This window comes from Lissotriton helveticus, chromosome 1_2 (genome assembly GCF_964261635.1).
Source record: "Lissotriton helveticus chromosome 1_2, aLisHel1.1, whole genome shotgun sequence".
In the NCBI taxonomy this organism is placed as follows: Eukaryota; Metazoa; Chordata; class Amphibia; order Caudata; family Salamandridae; genus Lissotriton; species Lissotriton helveticus.
In genome coordinates this window covers 9,528,891-9,548,579 of record NC_136058.1, presented here as the reverse complement: position 1 = coordinate 9,548,579, position 19,689 = coordinate 9,528,891, and the positions used below count along the sequence as shown (strand labels likewise).

The 19,689-nt window shown below is 41.4% G+C and overlaps 1 protein-coding gene across 1 annotated transcript in view; it reads right to left on the bottom strand.

Annotated features, from left to right (window-relative positions):
- Nucleotides 1-19,689, bottom strand: part of VAV3 (vav guanine nucleotide exchange factor 3) — a 1,314,294-nt gene that overhangs the window by 530,542 nt on the left and 764,063 nt on the right. Inside the window, exon 17 of the mRNA XM_078668453.1 lies at nt 15,056-15,156. Within this exon, the coding sequence (XP_078524579.1) occupies nt 15,056-15,156 (101 nt within the window). The remainder of the gene's footprint in view (nt 1-15,055; nt 15,157-19,689) is intronic.

The following is a 19,689-nucleotide window of genomic DNA, read 5'->3' as shown; positions in this document are numbered from 1 at the left end:
AGGAGTCCAAGGAGTGCTTTGTAGCATGATTAGAGCGTAGTCCCGCCTCCTTGCTGCTGAAGTTCATTGGCCCGTTTCTGGCCCTGTTGACTTTTGGGACTTGGAGTCCCTTCTTCTAGGATGGGGGCTGCGTAGAGCTTAATGGTTCCTGCCCAGGGTATATTATGGCTTCTCTGATGATCTGTCTGCAAGATCAGTTCCTGCCCAGGGCGTAAGCAGTGAAAACATCCAACATACACAGGTACAAACAGTACAAACTTCTTGAGATGTATTAAAGGGGCCAGCAGTGCAAGCATCCAGCATGAATAGGTGCAGGTCGTGCAGCAGCAGTGCAAGCTTCCCTCACACTCCAGTGAAGCAGTCTCTGGAGCCCTCTACCCAGATCGGTTCTCGTCTTGGAATGCCAAACACGGCAATCCATGACACTCTCTGCAGTACTTAAATCCCACCCTAAGTTTATATCACGCAGCCAAGAAAACAACTGATCAGAAGGACTTGCTTTGCAATTAACGTGGGACTAAAATCTAATTTGAACCAGCGACCTTGGAGGTGAAAGGATCCCGGTCCATCTGCCTCTTCCCTTTAATTCATTACTGAGGTGGAAGCTGAGCACCTGCAGTCTAGACTGGCTGAGCAGGTAACATGTATCAGATGTCAAAGAAGTCAAGTGCACTGACGTGCATGTGGGGGGTGGGGAGGGTGAAATGCTTTCAAAGGTGTTAGTAAGATATTAAAAACTAGACTGAAATAACACTATCCTGATTCGGGTGCTTTCATTCACCACATTTCCTTCCTTTTGCAATACAGTGAATGTAACATCTGCAGCTCCACCATTCTTTTTATGATTAACATCTTGTATAAGTAATGTATCTTTGGTTCAGATAATTCACAAATAACTTTGAATAAACCATGATCTTATTTGTTAGGCCCTTTTAAATTTCCCTTTCTTTTAGTGAGGGACATTTAAAGTGCAAATATCAGGGATTCTCATACCATGAGACAGTTGCAGAGATTCGGAGTCTGTGTCCCAAAATCATTGGGATCAATTGTGTTGAGTCTTAGAATGGTGTTCATGCTTCTGAATATTCATTCATATCAAGAGAAAAGGTGCACATCTGTGACTGGATACTCACACAAGCTTAAAAATGGAGACACTCTTTGCTATGTAGAGATCAATGATGGAATGAGTGTTGGAAAGATAAGTTGAGTCTAGAAGATGTTGAGATTTCAAACTTGCGATCTATATCTGATGTTGTCAGGATTTCAGTCCAGCAGCGCAGAGGGAAGGGATTCTTTCTCCTTCTGTTAATTTTGTAATCACCTAATTCTGACAGGGAAGAGTTTGGAAAGTCAGGAGGAATGGTGAAGAAGAAAGCTTGAAATAATAACCACTGAGTAGGTGTGAACCTCTAAATTGCCAAATGTACTTCTGGGTCACTAGTTGCAGAGCACACTTAGCTGCACTACACATAAATCTGTTTGCTTTGCAACAATTCTAAATTCTATTGGGTCTCCAAATTAGAACAGTACACCCACCCAACCCTGCATCCCACTGTGTGATGCTCCTTTCCTAGAAAACCTTTTCTTAGCTTGTCTTAGTCTCTTTATTATCTATTGTTTTAACACTTTTATCTGCTGTTATTCATTGGTCTTTGTCTCCTGCACATACTGGAGAGCAGCACCGGTATGTTGGTTAACGGCTGTTCTTATGACCCTATCATTCACCCAGAATTCGGGTTAACAGGCTTGCTCCACTGCAGCTATCTCTTACACCGTAGATATTTACTTAATATCTGCTTAGTGATTTGTCCCCCTTACTTGTACTCATTTAGTATTCAAACCAAATACCACCTGAGAATAAGTTAGTGCACTAATCCTGAAGCAAACACTATTCCAACATCGACCTGTGACAACAAGCTCCTATATTTTCTCTCGCCCTTCCCTGTTTTGGCCTTCTTTCTCCTGTGAAGTATTTCAGTGGTTGATCCCTTCAGAGAGATTCACTAACATCTGTAACTTTCAGCAGAACTACGTCTTCAGCTGAAGCTTGACTTTTATTTCATCAACACTTTTTATTTCCTAGTTTGTTACTTGTAATGTTATACTAGTAAAAAAACTTCAAATGATTTAAAAAGCTACAACAAAAAAAAGAATTTAATCTGGAAAAATGGGGTAGGAAATGATCAGGGAAAATGGTGGTAATTGGGTACATGCAACTTAAGATTTTTAAAAAACAAGAAAGGAGATAAAAATGCAAAAAATACCATATCAGATGGGGCAACAGGCTGAAAAAGAAAAATAGGATGGTATAAAGAAAGAAGTGGGTATGGTGTTACCCCAGAAAGGAAAAATAGAATTAAAGTGACAAAAAATAAATAACAAGAGTGAAGGAAATAAGACATAACAGAGGGGAAAATAATGTGTTAAAAATAAGAAAAGCCAAAAAATGTAAAAGTATAGGATGAATTACTTACCTTCGGTAACATCTTATCTGGTAGCGACATGATCTAGCCGCAGATTCCGTACCTTTGAATTTCCCAGGTGTCATGTTCTGGAATATTTTCTTTGAGCAATACCCTTGCGTATTGGTGGCGTCGCCTGCCTCCATGTGACATTGTCTCTGCTGTTGTGGCATCTGCGTCACCTATATAGTCACCACCTCGGCACGCTGGTGTCAGTTACTTTTCACGACTTTCCACGCCAGAAGTGTGGAGCCAAGAAGTGCATTGACACTGGTGTATTTCTCAACATCTAGGGCCCTGAAAGGGGGTCAGCCCAGGCCCTAAAAACTTGTCCGCAGTGTGGGGAGGATGGGTGGTTTGGTTAAGGAATCTGCAGCTAGATCATGTCTCTACCAGTTAAGGCATTACAAAAGGAAAGTAACTTGTCCATCTGTGTGAGACACCTAGCCGCAGATACCTTACCTTTGATTAGATACCCAAGCAGTACCATCCCGGAGGAGGGAACACTGACAAGTTTAGATCAGGAAGTCCTGCAGGACATGACAGCCAAAAAGGTCATCCCTTTGGACTTGACTGTCCAGGTACTAGTGATTGGCAAATGTGTGAAGGGTCCCCAGGTTGCTGCCTGACAAATGTTGAGAACACCATGTTGCAACACCATGGTATCAGCATGAGCTCTGCTGGAATGAGCCCTTAAGCTTTCAGGATGCTGCTTTTTGGCCAGAGCATTGCAAATTTTGATGCAGAAGATGACTCGTTGTGAGACAGACCTCTTCTGCACCGCACAACCTTTCCAGCGTACCCTACAAAGAGTTAGTCATCCAACCGAAATTCATTAGTGCGGTCAAGGTAGAATAACAAACACTCTTTTTGGGTCCAGATGGTGGAGTCACTCCTCTTCTTTAGAGGGGTGTGGAGGAGCATAGAAAGTGTGCAAGGTGACCGATTGGCCCGCGTGGAAAGGTGTTACCACTTTTGATAAGAAAGAGGCTATAATGTGAAGCACCAACTTATCAGGGAAGATGGTCAGGTAAGGAAGCTTGGATGACAGAGCCTGCATTAGCTCATCCTCCTGGTAGGTAAGCAGCCAGAGGGGGCAGTTGTGCATAGCTTTGAATGGAGCACACATCGGGAAGGTGAGAACCAAATTAAGATCCCACTGAGGTATTAAGAAAGGGCAGGAGGGAACATATGTCCAAGCCCCTTATAAAATCTAGTTACAAACTAGGATTTGAATAAAAAAAGACTGGTCTGGCAGACATAAAAAGGCAGACAGGGCCAAGAGGTGCCCTTTGAGAGTACCCAGAGCAGAGCCCTGCTGGGCAAGGATCAACATAAAGAGAAGAACTTGAGAGAGGAAAGCAGAAAGAGAATCAATAGATCTTTCTGTACAATACTTCACAAATGTGTGCCACCAGTTGGTGTACACAGTCTTCATAGGGGGAAAGTCAAATGCTATCAACTGCCGAAGCTCAATCTTAATGCATGAAGGTGTAGATGACAGATTCGGGTGGAGAACCCTCCCCTGCTGCTGGAACAGAAAATCCCCCAAAAGGGGCAGCCTGATCAGAGGATCGATGCTCAGATGGAGAAACTCGGGATACCAGACTCTCCGTGCCCAGTCCGGAGCCACACGAATGACTTGGGCCCAGTCACGCCTGATCTTCTTGAGCACTCTGGACACAAGTGGTATTGGCAGAAAGGCATACAGGAGCCTGTGCTGCTTGGTAAACGCCAACGTTGACAATTGCTGACATTGCGCACTCTTGGTGGAGGCGAACAGATCTAACCAAGGCTCTCCCCACTGCTTAAAGAGACCCTGCGACATCTCCGGATGAAGGCACCATTCATGATCTGCTAGGCACCAATGGCTGAGTTTGTCCATCCTGGCCTGTATAATTGCCAAAGATATGCCCTGCTGTTCCAGCAATGTCCATAGATGCAGGGCCTCTTGACAAAGGGTTCACAACCCCACCACACCCTGTTTGTTTCAGTACCACATGGCGTTGGTGTTATGCGTGAACACTTGAACCATCTTTCCCTTGATTGAAGGAAGAAAGGCTTTCAATGCCAAGCAAATTGCTTGGAGCTCCAGCAAGTTGATGTGAAGTCCAGATTCTGCCTGAACCAGAGTCCTCTGATCGCCACCTCTTCAATATGGCAGCCTGTTGTAATGTAAAGAAAGCTATGTTAGCAAACAAGGACCCCCTGATACGGATAGTTATCCTGGGACAGGGTGAACAATATATGTGAAATTACAATCCCAGGCATATATTAAGACAACAACCAATAGATAGAACAAAACAAACTAGTGCAGTTTCAAAACATATACATATTTAATTAGATTTAAAAAGATTCAGTAAAAGAACAGTACATTGATCAAAATTGATAAAAAGTTCTATAATGATACATTTGTATTCATAGGAAAATTTAATTAAAAAGGAGGTTAGGTGGCATCCGGTCGACGCGTTTCGGCATATTCTATGCCTTCATCGGGACTTAAACCATCCAATTTCTGTAAAAAAGATTATAACAATGATTTACTTGTTATATCTTCTATCAATGAGTGATACAACTGAACTAGTTCTGATTCGTCATAACATTCTATTGGTATAGACATTCACAAAAATGATGTATCGCCATATATACAAATATTTCACACCTATGCACATACAGGTTTTAATACCCAAAGCCTCTCTTTACTATGTACAGGCAAACACAAAGATGTAATACTCAGAATTAGATTGTTTAACAAGATACAAAAGTTTATACATTTTTGTCACAGACATCCTTATATATCATTTTGTTATTAGTCAAAGAAGTCTCGTTGATCAGATCTAGTAGCTCAAAAGGTGAGTGTCATCCAAATGACTAGTCTGTCTCAGCATATCAATGGCTTTGTGTTTGCTTAAGGCTTTTACTAAAACATAGATCCTTATCGTTTCATAGGTACACAAGAAGTTATATAGAGAAGAATATTAGAAAAATGAAGTGAGAAAGATTGGAAAATAGAGAAAGCCCATTTTTGTTGTACTATTTCGGTTAAGATCCCTATTCTAAAAAGATTCCATCCCAGATATAAGTACCAGTTAGCTACGATTTTATAGAGGCAACTTATTCTGCAGCTCTAATTCGTAGGCCCAAGTTCCTTACCTAAATTTGTACCAAGGTACAAGGCCAGTGCTGTTCTCTAATTATTTTAACTGTAGGGCGGCTGTATGGGAACTGCATCCACGGCTTCAAGACTGAGTGATTTGTTTAAAATCTTCTGAGAGGACCAAAAGAAATAAAATAAAATATAAGGGTAAGACATGGGTAGAAAAACAAACCTTTTTATCCTACTAATCTAGTTCCCTTGTTTAGAGCCTACATTGCTACGATAAGAGGATTACACATAGATGCTCACCTTTTATTTCTGTTTGATGTTCATTTAGCGCTTCTTTAGCCTAGATTTCTTGCTAAAATATGGACAGGTCACGATATCCTATTCATCAAACAAACAGTCACTATAATGTACACCCACATTAATGCTTATTTGGTATGAGACAAGGACATATTATTCATTTTCTTACCCTTAGAGGATTATTTAATGTCCTTCTACTGGGGTCTTTTAAAACGATTGCAGGTAACGTGACAAGGCCTCCGGTGTGTTGAATAGAGTCCTAACAATAACACACCAAACAAAATCAGCCGGGGTTCTATAATGATGTTTCATCGAAAAGTTTATGCGTGATCAATTTATATTTACCACTTACCTAAATATTTTTAGGTGATGATATTGTGTGGTGCCAATTCATTCACATAATTTGAGCTAGAAAACTTGTTTAAAGTAAGGTCGTCCTGTGTTATTTTATTCCGTTTCTATAACCGATATAGGCTCCTGGTAAGAGAGAGAGGAGAGCAGCCTGTTAATATATCAGTTTAAAACCAAAGTCCTTCACTGGCTCGCTTTAATGGCGTTTATCTAATCTTAAAACAGAAACGCCACTCAACGCGCCACCGATTGCTCGAACAATTTAAAGTGGCACACCTTGTTACATTCACGCGCCGCTGTTTACCTAGTTCAAGAGAGCCGCTGATTCGTACGTCGTGGACTACTACACTTGCGATTCAGTCCTGAGTTTACTGCTGATACGTCGTGATATTTCGCTTTGATAGGTCTCTCAATGCACGTAACTCCTAGTAAGAAAGGTGCAAACTTTTAATATTACCCGAATTTCTAACAAAAGACTACATACAAGTCTATTTAAACGCTACATGGCCCGTGCGGTTTCCTACCTTAAGTTTGCACAAGGACGCCAACAATTCCGGATACAGTGCCGATGTGTCAGATCTTTCAGAAAGAACAGCCCTGATTTGAAATTCGGAAGTCCTTTTATAAGAATCGATGTCATTGGTTAAGGAAAAATCTAGGTTTCTTAAAGGGACAGGCCCTATTTACATGCAAACTGAGTTTAAGGGATTTTCACAAAATTGCATTTTGCCAAGGCAGCTCCTGATTAAGACCGTGACTAAAGGTCTTAAGAGAGAAAATCCAAAAGACTTCCCGTCTTTTTCTAATCTTCTCTCCTCCCTTAGTGTTCGGTACTTGTATTTTCTCTAAAATGCGCCAACGTATCTCTGATGGGGCATGATTGAAATCCGAGAAATGAGTAGCAAGTGGGGCAGTCAATTTCTTAGTTTTGATTGCCGATCTATGTTCGGTCAATCTGACTTTGATGGTTCTTGCAGTCTCGCCCACATATCCTAAGTTACAAGGACACATGAGCAAATAAATAACATTGCTGGTGTTACATGTCCATAATTCATTTGCTACGATGTCATATCCATTCAATTGGAAAGTCTGCCCTGGTATGATACCGTCACAAGAGTGACAGGAGCCACATCTTGAGGTACCCCGTATTGGGTTTGCTCCCTGTATAGATTTTTGTACAAACGGGATTTTCTCAGAGGTGCCCGTGTATCTTGATCTGACTACAAAGTCCCTTAAATTCTTGTTCCTCCGATGGGCATACATTGGTTTTTGGAGTTTTGGGACAGATGGTTCTAAATTCAGAAGGTGCCAGTTGGCATTGACTATTTGCCTGATCGTCGCATTTAGTGTTGAGTGTCGTGTAGCACACACTAATTTAGGTTCCTTGGTTTCTTTATTTGATTTCAAAAGAGCATCACGGTCATAGTATCGGGCCCTCTTATAAGCTTCACGTACCAGAGGATACCCTCACCGTCTGGTACGTGAAGCGAATAGTCAATGCCAACTGGCACCTTCTGAATTTAGAACCATCTGTCCCAAAACTCCAAAAACCAATGTATGCCCATCGGAGGAACAAGAATTTAAGGGACTTTGTAGTCAGATCAAGATACACGGGCACCTCTGAGAAAATCCCGTTTGTACAAAAATCTATACAGGGAGCAAACCCAATACGGGGTACCTCAAGATGTGGCTCCTGTCACTCTTGTGACGGTATCATACCAGGGCAGACTTTCCAATTGAATGGATATGACATTGTAGCAAATGAATTATGGACATGTAACACCAGCAATGTTATTTATTTGCTCATGTGTCCTTGTAACTTAGGATATGTGGGCGAGACTGCAAGAACCATCAAAGTCAGATTGACCGAACATAGATCGGCAATCAAAACTAAGAAATTGACTGCCCCACTTGCTACTCATTTCTCGGATTTCAATCATGCCCCATCAGAGATACGTTGGCGCATTTTAGAGAAAATACAAGTACCGAACACTAAGGGAGGAGAGAAGATTAGAAAAAGACGGGAAGTCTTTTGGATTTTCTCTCTTAAGACCTTTAGTCACGGTCTTAATCAGGAGCTGCCTTGGCAAAATGCAATTTTGTGAAAATCCCTTAAACTCAGTTTGCATGTAAATAGGGCCTGTCCCTTTAAGAAACCTAGATTTTTCCTTAACCAATGACATCGATTCTTATAAAAGGACTTCCGAATTTCAAATCAGGGCTGTTCTTTCTGAAAGATCTGACACATCGGCACTGTATCCGGAATTGTTGGCGTCCTTGTGCAAACTTAAGGTAGGAAACCGCACGGGCCATGTAGCGTTTAAATAGACTTGTATGTAGTCTTTTGTTAGAAATTCGGGTAATATTAAAAGTTTGCACCTTTCTTACTAGGAGTTACGTGCATTGAGAGACCTATCAAAGCGAAATATCACGACGTATCAGCAGTAAACTCAGGACTGAATCGCAAGTGTAGTAGTCCACGACGTACGAATCAGCGGCTCTCTTGAACTAGGTAAACAGCGGCGCGTGAATGTAACAAGGTGTGCCACTTTAAATTGTTCGAGCAATCGGTGGCGCGTTGAGTGGCGTTTCTGTTTTAGATTAGATAAACGCCATTAAAGCGAGCCAGTGAAGGACTTTGGTTTTAAACTGATATATTAACAGGCTGCTCTCCTCTCTCTCTTACCAGGAGCCTATATCGGTTATAGAAACGGAATAAAATAACACAGGACGACCTTACTTTAAACAAGTTTTCTAGCTCAAATTATGTGAATGAATTGGCACCACACAATATCATCACCTAAAAATATTTAGGTAAGTGGTAAATATAAATTGATCACGCATAAACTTTTCGATGAAACATCATTATAGAACCCCGGCTGATTTTGTTTGGTGTGTTATTGTTAGGACTCTATTCAACACACCGGAGGCCTTGTCATGTTACCTGCAATCGTTTTAAAAGACCCCAGTAGAAGGACATTAAATAATCCTCTAAGGGTAAGAAAATGAATAATATGTCCTTGTCTCATACCAAATAAGCATTAATGTGGGTGTACATTATAGTGACTGTTTGTTTGATGAATAGGATATCGTGACCTGTCCATATTTTAGCAAGAAATCTAGGCTAAAGAAGCGCTAAATGAACATCAAACAGAAATAAAAGGTGAGCATCTATGTGTAATCCTCTTATCGTAGCAATGTAGGCTCTAAACAAGGGAACTAGATTAGTAGGATAAAAAGGTTTGTTTTTCTACCCATGTCTTACCCTTATATTTTATTTTATTTCTTTTGGTCCTCTCAGAAGATTTTAAACAAATCACTCAGTCTTGAAGCCGTGGATGCAGTTCCCATACAGCCGCCCTACAGTTAAAATAATTAGAGAACAGCACTGGCCTTGTACCTTGGTACAAATTTAGGTAAGGAACTTGGGCCTACGAATTAGAGCTGCAGAATAAGTTGCCTCTATAAAATCGTAGCTAACTGGTACTTATATCTGGGATGGAATCTTTTTAGAATAGGGATCTTAACCGAAATAGTACAACAAAAATGGGCTTTCTCTATTTTCCAATCTTTCTCACTTCATTTTTCTAATATTCTTCTCTATATAACTTCTTGTGTACCTATGAAACGATAAGGATCTATGTTTTAGTAAAAGCCTTAAGCAAACACAAAGCCATTGATATGCTGAGACAGACTAGTCATTTGGATGACACTCACCTTTTGAGCTACTAGATCTGATCAACGAGACTTCTTTGACTAATAACAAAATGATATATAAGGATGTCTGTGACAAAAATGTATAAACTTTTGTATCTTGTTAAACAATCTAATTCTGAGTATTACATCTTTGTGTTTGCCTGTACATAGTAAAGAGAGGCTTTGGGTATTAAAACCTGTATGTGCATAGGTGTGAAATATTTGTATATATGGCGATACATCATTTTTGTGAATGTCTATACCAATAGAATGTTATGACGAATCAGAACTAGTTCAGTTGTATCACTCATTGATAGAAGATATAACAAGTAAATCATTGTTATAATCTTTTTTACAGAAATTGGATGGTTTAAGTCCCGATGAAGGCATAGAATATGCCGAAACGCGTCGACCGGATGCCACCTAACCTCCTTTTTAATTAAATTTTCCTATGAATACAAATGTATCATTATAGAACTTTTTATCAATTTTGATCAATGTACTGTTCTTTTACTGAATCTTTTTAAATCAAATTAAATATGTATATGTTTTGAAACTGCACTAGTTTGTTTTGTTCTATCTATTGGTTGTTGTCTTAATATATGCCTGGGATTGTAATTTCACATGTAATGTAAAGAAAGTCAAGGTAGTCGTAGAGTAGGTTTTATGAAGAAGGTTTTTTAATATGTAGGAACAGGTAAGGGAAAGGATGCGTAGTAACAATTCACAACATCTCCCCATCCCAGGAGTGATGCATCTGTCACTATTGTATGGTCTGGTTGGGGAAGGGAGAGGATACTGCCTCTGACCCAATTGTGGTCTGTTAGCCACCATTGCAGGTCCTGTGCAGTTCTCTCCGAGATCTGGACCATATCGGAGAGATTCCCCTGATGCTGCACCCACTGGAACTTCAAGTCCCACTGCAGAGCCCACATATGCCATCTGTCATGTGTCACTTGCAGGATGCAGCATGCCAGGAGGCCCAGCAGCCTCTGAGCCATTCTCACTGAAATCCAGTATAGAGGCTGAAACATCAACATCATAGACTGAATATCCTGGACTCTCCGTTTGGAGGATAAGTCCGAAACTGCACGGTGTACAGAACAGCTCCAATGAAAAGGAGCATCTGAGAGGGAGTCAGGTGGGATTTTGGCACTTTGATAGAGAACCCCAGCAAATGCAGGAGGTTTGCCGTAGTCTAAAGGTGGGAGACGACCGCTTGGGGCAAACTCCCCTTCAACACCCAGACGTTGAGATAGGGGATGACTCGAACCCCTGATCTGCGCAGATAAGCTGCGACCATTGTCACCATCTAGGTGAACACCCAAGGGGCACTGGTAAGGCCAAAGGGGTGCAGCTCAGAACGAGAGACTTTTCCTCACATTTTTTACACAAAAAGACCTGCTGGCCGATATGAGAATCCCGGGCTCTGCATGGGTAAATACAAATAAATGTTTTCTGTGCAATTGCTGTGTTACATGAGTAGTAGTATCAAGGGCAGGTTTGTCAAGAAGACTTATACACAATTCTTATGTGTTTTTATTGACAGTCTCAGCGTTGGTGTGTTCAACAAACTTTGCAGTGGTAAAATACTATAGCCCTGAAGAAATTGCCTATAAAGTCGTGAAAGGCAATGAAACATGTCGGCTTGGTTTAATTGGTATGCATGTGTAGCTACCAACCCTGCTTTTTAATTGGGTAGGTGGCACGAAAATAAAGAATAAAGTGGTAGTAATCGTGCACGCCTTCAAATTTTTACCTTTACTCTCATTTGCTGTCTTTGTTTTTCACTGCACTCTTATTATTTTTTTAACACACTCACCTTTGGCTTGATGACCGCCGATGATGAGAACAGGGCATACTTGGTGAGTACCTATCAGGTATCCCGATGGTGGTTCGCCCGTGAGGAGTCATCTTGCCTGTGCAAATTTTTCTTTGCAGCAGTATTCACTACTGTGGGGTGTTTCTTTTGAGACTGTCGCAATTGGGTTTTGAGCGTCTTTTTAAGAGGCAATACACGTTGTACTCTCTACCCCTATTGTAATTAAAAGAAGGGGAGAATTTTGTAAAATTGCAATAAGAGTTACTCGTCGTATTTAATGTACAATTGCCTTGTGAGATCCCGGTCATTGTTGTATATATGATTACATGATTGGTGGGCGACCTGGGTTCTAGCTTTTTCCCTCTGAGCTCCTTATTGAATACAAGGCCAAAGGGGACCACAGTAAACTGAAAGTGCATTATGGCCTACCGTGAACTACAGGTAGTGTCGATGGACAGGCAGGACGGGAATGTGAAATGGGCATCCTGCAAGTCCAACGCCACCATCTAGTCTCCTAGGCAGACAAGACCTGAGCCAGAGTGAGCATCTTGAACTTTTCCTTTTTGAGGAAGTAGTTGAGGGTTTGCAGATCTAGTTTAGGACAGAGGCCCATTTCCTTTTTCTGGACCAGAACATAGCATGAATAGCAACCACAGTCTACATCTGGCTCCGGAACCCTCTCTATAGCTTCCTTGGCCAAGAGAGTCATGACTTCCTCCTGCAGCAAAGTCAGGTGATCCTCCGTTGGCCGGTCATAAGTTGGAGGCATGGACGGTGGGGTAGACTTGAAGGGGAGGGAGTAGCCGCTTTGGACTATCTGAAGAACCCATCTAACAGACGTGATGTCCGGCCAGTGGTGGAGGTGATGGCTGATCCTGCCACCAACCGGCCACCCAGTTCCTGAAGGGCCAGACTAGGAAGGTTTGGAGGCTCAGGTTGCAGGGGGGTGGTGGACTGACCCGAATTTGTGCTGCCTGACCCACAGATGGAACGGCGCCACGCGCATGGCCGCGCCAAAGTTGCTGAACTTGCAAGGTCACATGGCTGGGGTGTGGATGGTGCGGCTGAAATCCTTTTCTGTAGCCATGAAAGGGGCAAAAGGCAGACTAGGGATAAGTGGCAACTGAGAGGCCTAAGGACTCAGCCGCAGCCCTGGAGTCCTTAAAGTACTTGAGCACCATGTCTGCCTTCTCTCCAAAGAGACGGGTGCCATCAAAGGGAATGTCCATGAAAGAGGCCTGGAGATCCCCAGAAAAGCCAGAAGTCCTCAACCAGGCGTGACATCTAACAGCCACTGTCAATGAAATCGCTCTGGCCAGTTAGTCAGCTGTGTTGAGTCCACAACGGATGGTGAACTTTGCTAAATCTATCCCGTCAAAAAACGCTTAGTAGAGGATGGCTAGGTACTCCTCAGGGACATGTGGCAGCACTTGCGCAACCGTTTCCCACGAAGGGTTGGTATAAAGGCCCAATAAACATGCGGTGTTCACTGACCGCGATGCAAGGCTTGAGGAATCAAACATTTTCTTACCCCAACTATCCAGCCTCTTGGATTCCCTATCCGGGGGTGCAGAAGGGAACACACCTTGAGAGGTAGAGGCTTGGAACACCAAGCTTTTGGTGATAAGGTGGTTGGTGCGGAAAGATGGGGCACCAGGTGCAGGGCAATGGCGGACCAGGTGCTCACTGAGACATCAGTTAAGGCATCTTTGAAAGGCAGCAAGGTTTCCGATGAGGAGACACCAGGCTTTAGGACTTCCATCAAGATGTTCATCTTGACTGCCAAAGAAGGGAGCTCAAGGCCCTGGACCTCAGCTGTCCTTCGCATCACCATAGAGTATGATGCTCCCTCCTCCGTAGCAAGGGACGTGGGAGAAAAACTGGCCAGAATCTGGAGAGGTATCCAGTTTGCTGGCCTTACCAAATTCCCTACATCAGTGCATGTCGTGGTAAGGCTGATCTTGTTAAGGGTCCAGCGAACCCTCCCAATCTTCCTCCATTCCTAGCCCTTCAGAATAGAACTGAGGAAATGACCCAGAACCCAACAGTTCTATTGGTGCCGGTATCATCGCTGGTAGGTGCCGATCGGACTCTGGATCATCGTGGAGAAGAATGGGGTGGCACCACCAGTGTGCGTCTGCGACGCCAGGAGCGTCGACGTCATGACAGGCACCGGGGAAGATAGCATAGGTACAACTGGCGTCGGTCTGGATCCATCACCACTTCCAAGGGGGGCATAGGTGCAGGAGCGAAGCCACTGGCACGGAACCCAATGGAGCCCCCTCTGAGCCTTCTGGGACCGAAGACATGCTCCGAGTGGGAAGGAGAAGACTTGGGGTTCCTGGAGCAGTGCCCAGACCTTCCTCTCGACCGGGACGAATGACGCGGTGCAGAGCGATGGGACACAAGCAGCTTTGGGGACCACTCCCTCAAAGCTTTCGGAGCCATGGCCTGGCCGTCAGAGTACGACTTCAAGTCGTGGTCGCACTCGAGGCACCAAAGACAAGCCAAGTGTGGATCCATCATCGACATGGCGCGGTGGCAGGTGCTGCGCAGCTTGGATCCAAAGTCTTCTTGGACATGTGGGAAACATACACACCAAATTAAATTCGGCAAAATGTTGAAAACATAAAAAATCCTGTCAAAAAATGTGACAAAGGGTAGATCTCTTCACAAATCTGCGCTGGCTGGCACGTAAGGAAAAGAACTGAAGTCAGCGCGCCCAGGGGTGCCTTTATAACTGACACGGACATCACAACAGCGGAGACAGCGCTGATAACGTCATTCTAGTACATTGACTTAGCCATTCTAGGCATGGAGTATCATTCCTGCATATGCTACGTGTTGTGCTAGGCTGTGTTTTCCGATTAAACTTAAACCAAATATCGAGACGACAAAGAGGAAAGAACTAAATGTGCAAGTTTGCAATCTTTCATTTGACTTGCGTTTAGTGGCCAATTCAAGGAGATCCTTCTAGAATTCGAACTTCTGTAATTTTTAATATGCATTATGAATTTCAAATACAATGTCTATGTGGCATAACTCTGTGAACAACGTGATAGCACACCAAACACTACATTTTCCCAATCAAAGGAAATGGCAAATGTCTACTGGCGAATGCTTCATTATTTCTAAGCTTACTTTTGTAATGAGAAAAAAAGTCCATGAATGTTAAATGCTCCCTAATTGTGCTAATAAATGGTCACTTTAAGCATATGTATACTTTAATAAACACAAATTAAGTGTAAATGAAACCTTAATTATGCCTGCAACATTTTGTGTTCCAATTAAAACAGCACTACAGTCATAAAAGTGACTTACCTCCAGAATTAATTCTGCCACAATTCTCTGCTCTTCCTAAACATTCTTTGTGGGCTCCAGTTCCACACTTAGAGCACAAGTAACCTTGATAAAATGTTCCTCTAAACGGAAAATAGTAAAATATATGTTTTACTTTATATGTATGCAATGTATTCACATTATAGAAGTGTCACTTGCTAGGATTGCTCTACTTCATAAATAAAACTAGAAATACAATTCTTCCATGCCAAGATATAGTAAATCCTCTCTTGTACCACATATTTTTTTAAAGATAATTATACTATTTTTAAGCAATTTCTACATTATGCAATCATAATTAATCGGCTTTATGGAGAACTGCACCGTCTAAACAACAGTCACATACAAAAATTACCAACGCAATTAACAGCAGAAAGTAAGCCACGTAGTTGCTAACACTCGTAATTATGGGTTAAGTGTCAGAGGGTACATAAAAACATTCCCAAAATAACACCCTGTGATCCAGCCCAGTCAACGCATACATTCTAAATATATGCTCCGGATACTAAACTCTACTAGAGGTTACACCTGATTTACTGATATTCCCAGTCGAATGTTTTACCTTCTGACCTAGTTCCTGAAATGGAAGTCAAAATACTCAACGGGAAAAGCTGTGGCTGAGATAGGTTCAACAAGGCCAGACAGCCTTCGGGCAAGCCGTTGACTTTTGATAGAACAGCTCAGAGTGGGAGTGTTTTAAAATTGGTGCCCAAACAGAGGTCCATCACAGGTTACTTTTGGCGCCTTCGCCCACTGAAGATTTCTACCTTCAGGCTTAATCACTTGTTTGGAGCTTGCGTTTTAGTTATGAGCCATGCTTATTGGCGTTGCCAATGATTGTTTCAAATCGAGGTAAGTACACCCACTAACACCTTTTAAAAAGCTAACTCGAGGTGTATCACTGTCCCATGTAAATTGCTTGCATGCCCTGGGAAGAAGCTTGCATATTAAAATACTTTTTAGTAAAAACAACTAAAAAAAAACTAAGACTTTTAAATAAAGCATCTTGGAGTGAATAAATATTGAGCATTCATCATTAAATAAAATATTACCGCATAAATTTGTGCTTTCACATCCTTGCAGGCACGAAGTGGTGTTATCTGAAGAAGTGAGTCAGTTCAATTTATATGCCACTTGGTAGAGATCAGAACCACTCTAGTTCCCAAGGGTTGTTACACAAGATAAAATGGCAAAAAAGGGGCGGACACAGACTTATCTTCGCACTTCTAAGTTTTGCATTTGCACTTTCGCCTCTGAGCTGGTTGGCCTATTTGATAAAATGAGTCATCCTATTTAGAATAACTTATAGCAATTTTAATGACCACGTTTGCAAATAGTAAATCTATCCTTTGCGTCGCTTTCTTCTCCTTCACCTTTGCCCTCACTTGTTCTTTATTTACTAGATATTGTCTTTTAATTTTTAATGTTTAATTTCCAGAATTTATTATAATGGCACCCCAGTCATTGAAAATTCCACGTAAGCTACAATTTCGGCCAACCTTTTTGGGATCTATTTTTAACTAATCTTCTTGTTTAATTCTATAAACTATTGTGCTTGGGCTACAGATTTCTTTCTTGGTACTGATGTTGACCCTACAGTAATCCATGTTCAAAAGGCCATCCACGTACAAGGCCTTTTAAGACCCGATTCAAAAGCCTTCCTTGCAGGGCATAATTTTTTGAACAGCCCTTTTCTCCCGATTCTCTGCAACTATTTTAATAGTCTATTGCAATTTCTAGGTTTAAATTATTCTTTTTTGTCTACCGCTCTTGCATCCTGTGCTCACCTTGTTCCACATCGTGCACCTGAGCTATTCCTTGGCAAAAATACCATACTTTTTATATTTTTTATAATAACAAGCATTTGCTTTGAAAGTTTTGGTATTGAAGTAAAATAAACTTTTCTGAGTGGTGCATTAAACCTAAAGCCCTCTCTGCAAAGTGTTAGTACCCGAAGGTGGAGAGCTCTGCGCTTTCTACTGAAGGTACAAAGCTCTCTTCTTGCCTGGCGGAGACTTTCAACTATGGTGGGTATAGCAGCGCAGTATCTCCCTCCGCTTCCATTGGTGAAGCATGAACTGAAAGATGGATGGCCGGTATACCTTTAATAAAGGCCTTAGTCCTGGATAACAGAATATTTCTTTAAACTTTTTTTTTTCTGTTAATATGTTTATTAAACAGATGCTCATCAACACAGGGACGGTCATACATTAATACTGAAGGACACAGAGTACAGGAAATCCCACCTCGACATTTGCGCCCAAGACTGTACATGTGGTATAAAACAACTTCAGTATGTTTGACATCAATAGCCCAACCACGTGCAGCAAATCCCCCAGTTCCCCAGCCAGTCCACCCAATCCGTTTAGCAAGAGGGTCCTTAATACCCCATGTACACCACTCACTGACCTATTTCTTTATACTTACCATTGAAAAAACATATGGTTATTTCTAACACCGAATACCATCAACAAATGTCATAATGCTTGAATGAAAGGACTCTCCACAGAAAGAAACAAACAATCCAAGGCGGGCAAAGTCTGATGTCCGGGTTTTGCATTAGGCTACCTCCTCACTGCAGAGCTACACATAAACCAAATAGTGGAATAAGAAATGTTCTAAATTCGCCTGATCAGGAGAACACAGTCAGCCTTCCATCCTGCAACTTCTGCTCAGTTGTTCAAGCATTGGATCTTTCCTACAGATCATTCCTACATACCATACAGCACTGAGTGTCATTCACTACCACAGAGCTGCACTTGAAGGCCAATTGAACAAAAGGTTTGAACCAACATGACTGCATCACCAAAGCTGTTAGAAGAGAAATGATTCCCAGATTGGGAATGCCCAGATGCAGATCAGGCCACTGCTAATAGGACGTGGATACGAATTTCCCTTCTGCAGTACTACAGTAGGATATTTTGAGCAGGGTGAAAAACATGGAATAAGATGACTGGAAAGTAATTAGGTATCCAATCATAGTCACACTAATGTATGAATAACAACATGTTCACTCTGAGAATTATGCTGTTGGTAGGTTTGGCTTGGAAGACAAGACAATTTGTGCAGCAAAGCCACATCTTAGCCTATACCATTTACTATCTTTAAATAGTTTTTGTACAACTTTGCCAGATTGTGGTATGTGCAGGAGTTGATGTCTGTCATCAAAATAAATGGTCTACCAGTTAGATATTACTTTGTAACAACCTGTTTTTAGACCATCTGACTTGAAATTGTGTAAAAGGTGAACCATTATATTTATATATGTTTTGCTGTTCTAACTTGTCTGCTAGCCTCATTTTCCACAATACCTCTCTTTTGCTTCTGCATCTTGCCAAGTTCTTTCAGATGAGACTCATTTTCGGAGTGGGAAGTTTTAGTTCTGTGCTGTGATAGTTTGCAATATCGCATCCACTGATGTTGACATTTTGAAAAAGCCTTTATTATTAACTATAGATTCTGCGGCAGTATTAGTGGGTTTAAGGGATGAAGCCGAGGTTCGGCTGCTCGTTTTTATTGCTCTTGTAGAAATGCTATTTCGAGAACATTTGACTTTTTAAAGAAAACGGATTTCCTTTACTCTTGAAAAATACCAAGGATTTCAGTTCAAAGCAGCTTAATAATCCAGCCATTTTTATTTCTTTGTACCAGCTGAGATTACCTAAGCAATAACAAGGTACAATTAATAAACTGCAGAAAAAAGTTTTAATGCGATCGTAAATTAGTTTGATCCTTAACCTGATTTACTTTTATTTGGAAATCCTTGCCCCCTGGATAGGCACGGAATGTGAATTTACGGGGCAATCCGCAAAGGCATTTTCAGGTGTAAATGTATTTGCCTTTACGAATTGCAGGATTTCACAAAATGAATCCTGCCGGGTGTAAATGGGTTTACGACACCATCCTTCCTCACCATAATTGCAGATAATTTCATGATAGCAAATAAAATGGAAGGGGTAGGAAATGGGCGGAGCAAGGCTGAAGCGGTTGGATAATTACTCCAACAAAAGGCTGGAGTAAATTCCCTTTCAGGATGGGATGGGGGATGGATCTTCTCAAAACCTGGAGAAGATGTATGAGACCAGTTCCTCAAAAGGGAAAAACGTTTCCCCCAGAGGAAAAAAAAAGAATAAAATGCAAAATTGAGCACTATGTCTCTCAGTGCCAAAACCTATGCAATGTAGATTTACGCACCGAGAGAATGGTATTCAGACAAAATATCAACAAAAAATATTGAAGAGCAGAAAAAGAGTTTTAAATATCCTCATGCACAAACATTGTGCGCAAAAATATCGTTGACAAGAATATCGATACTAAGGTAAGTAATATTGATGTCAAAAAAATCCATGTTGTTAATATTGATGTTAAAAATATCTATATTGTTAATATCCTTTACAAAAATATCTTTGTTAGTAATATCATTTTTTAATTATTAGTATGTATTTTAGTATACATTTTAATTGTATATGGTATACATTGTTTTTAATACAATTTGTAAATCTCTAGTTGTTTTTAAACCTGATGTATTAGATTATTTGTACTTTTAGTGCCATAGAGGGTTGTGGGGTTTATAGGAGTACAGGGTGGGGATACATTAATTATAACTAATAATTAAT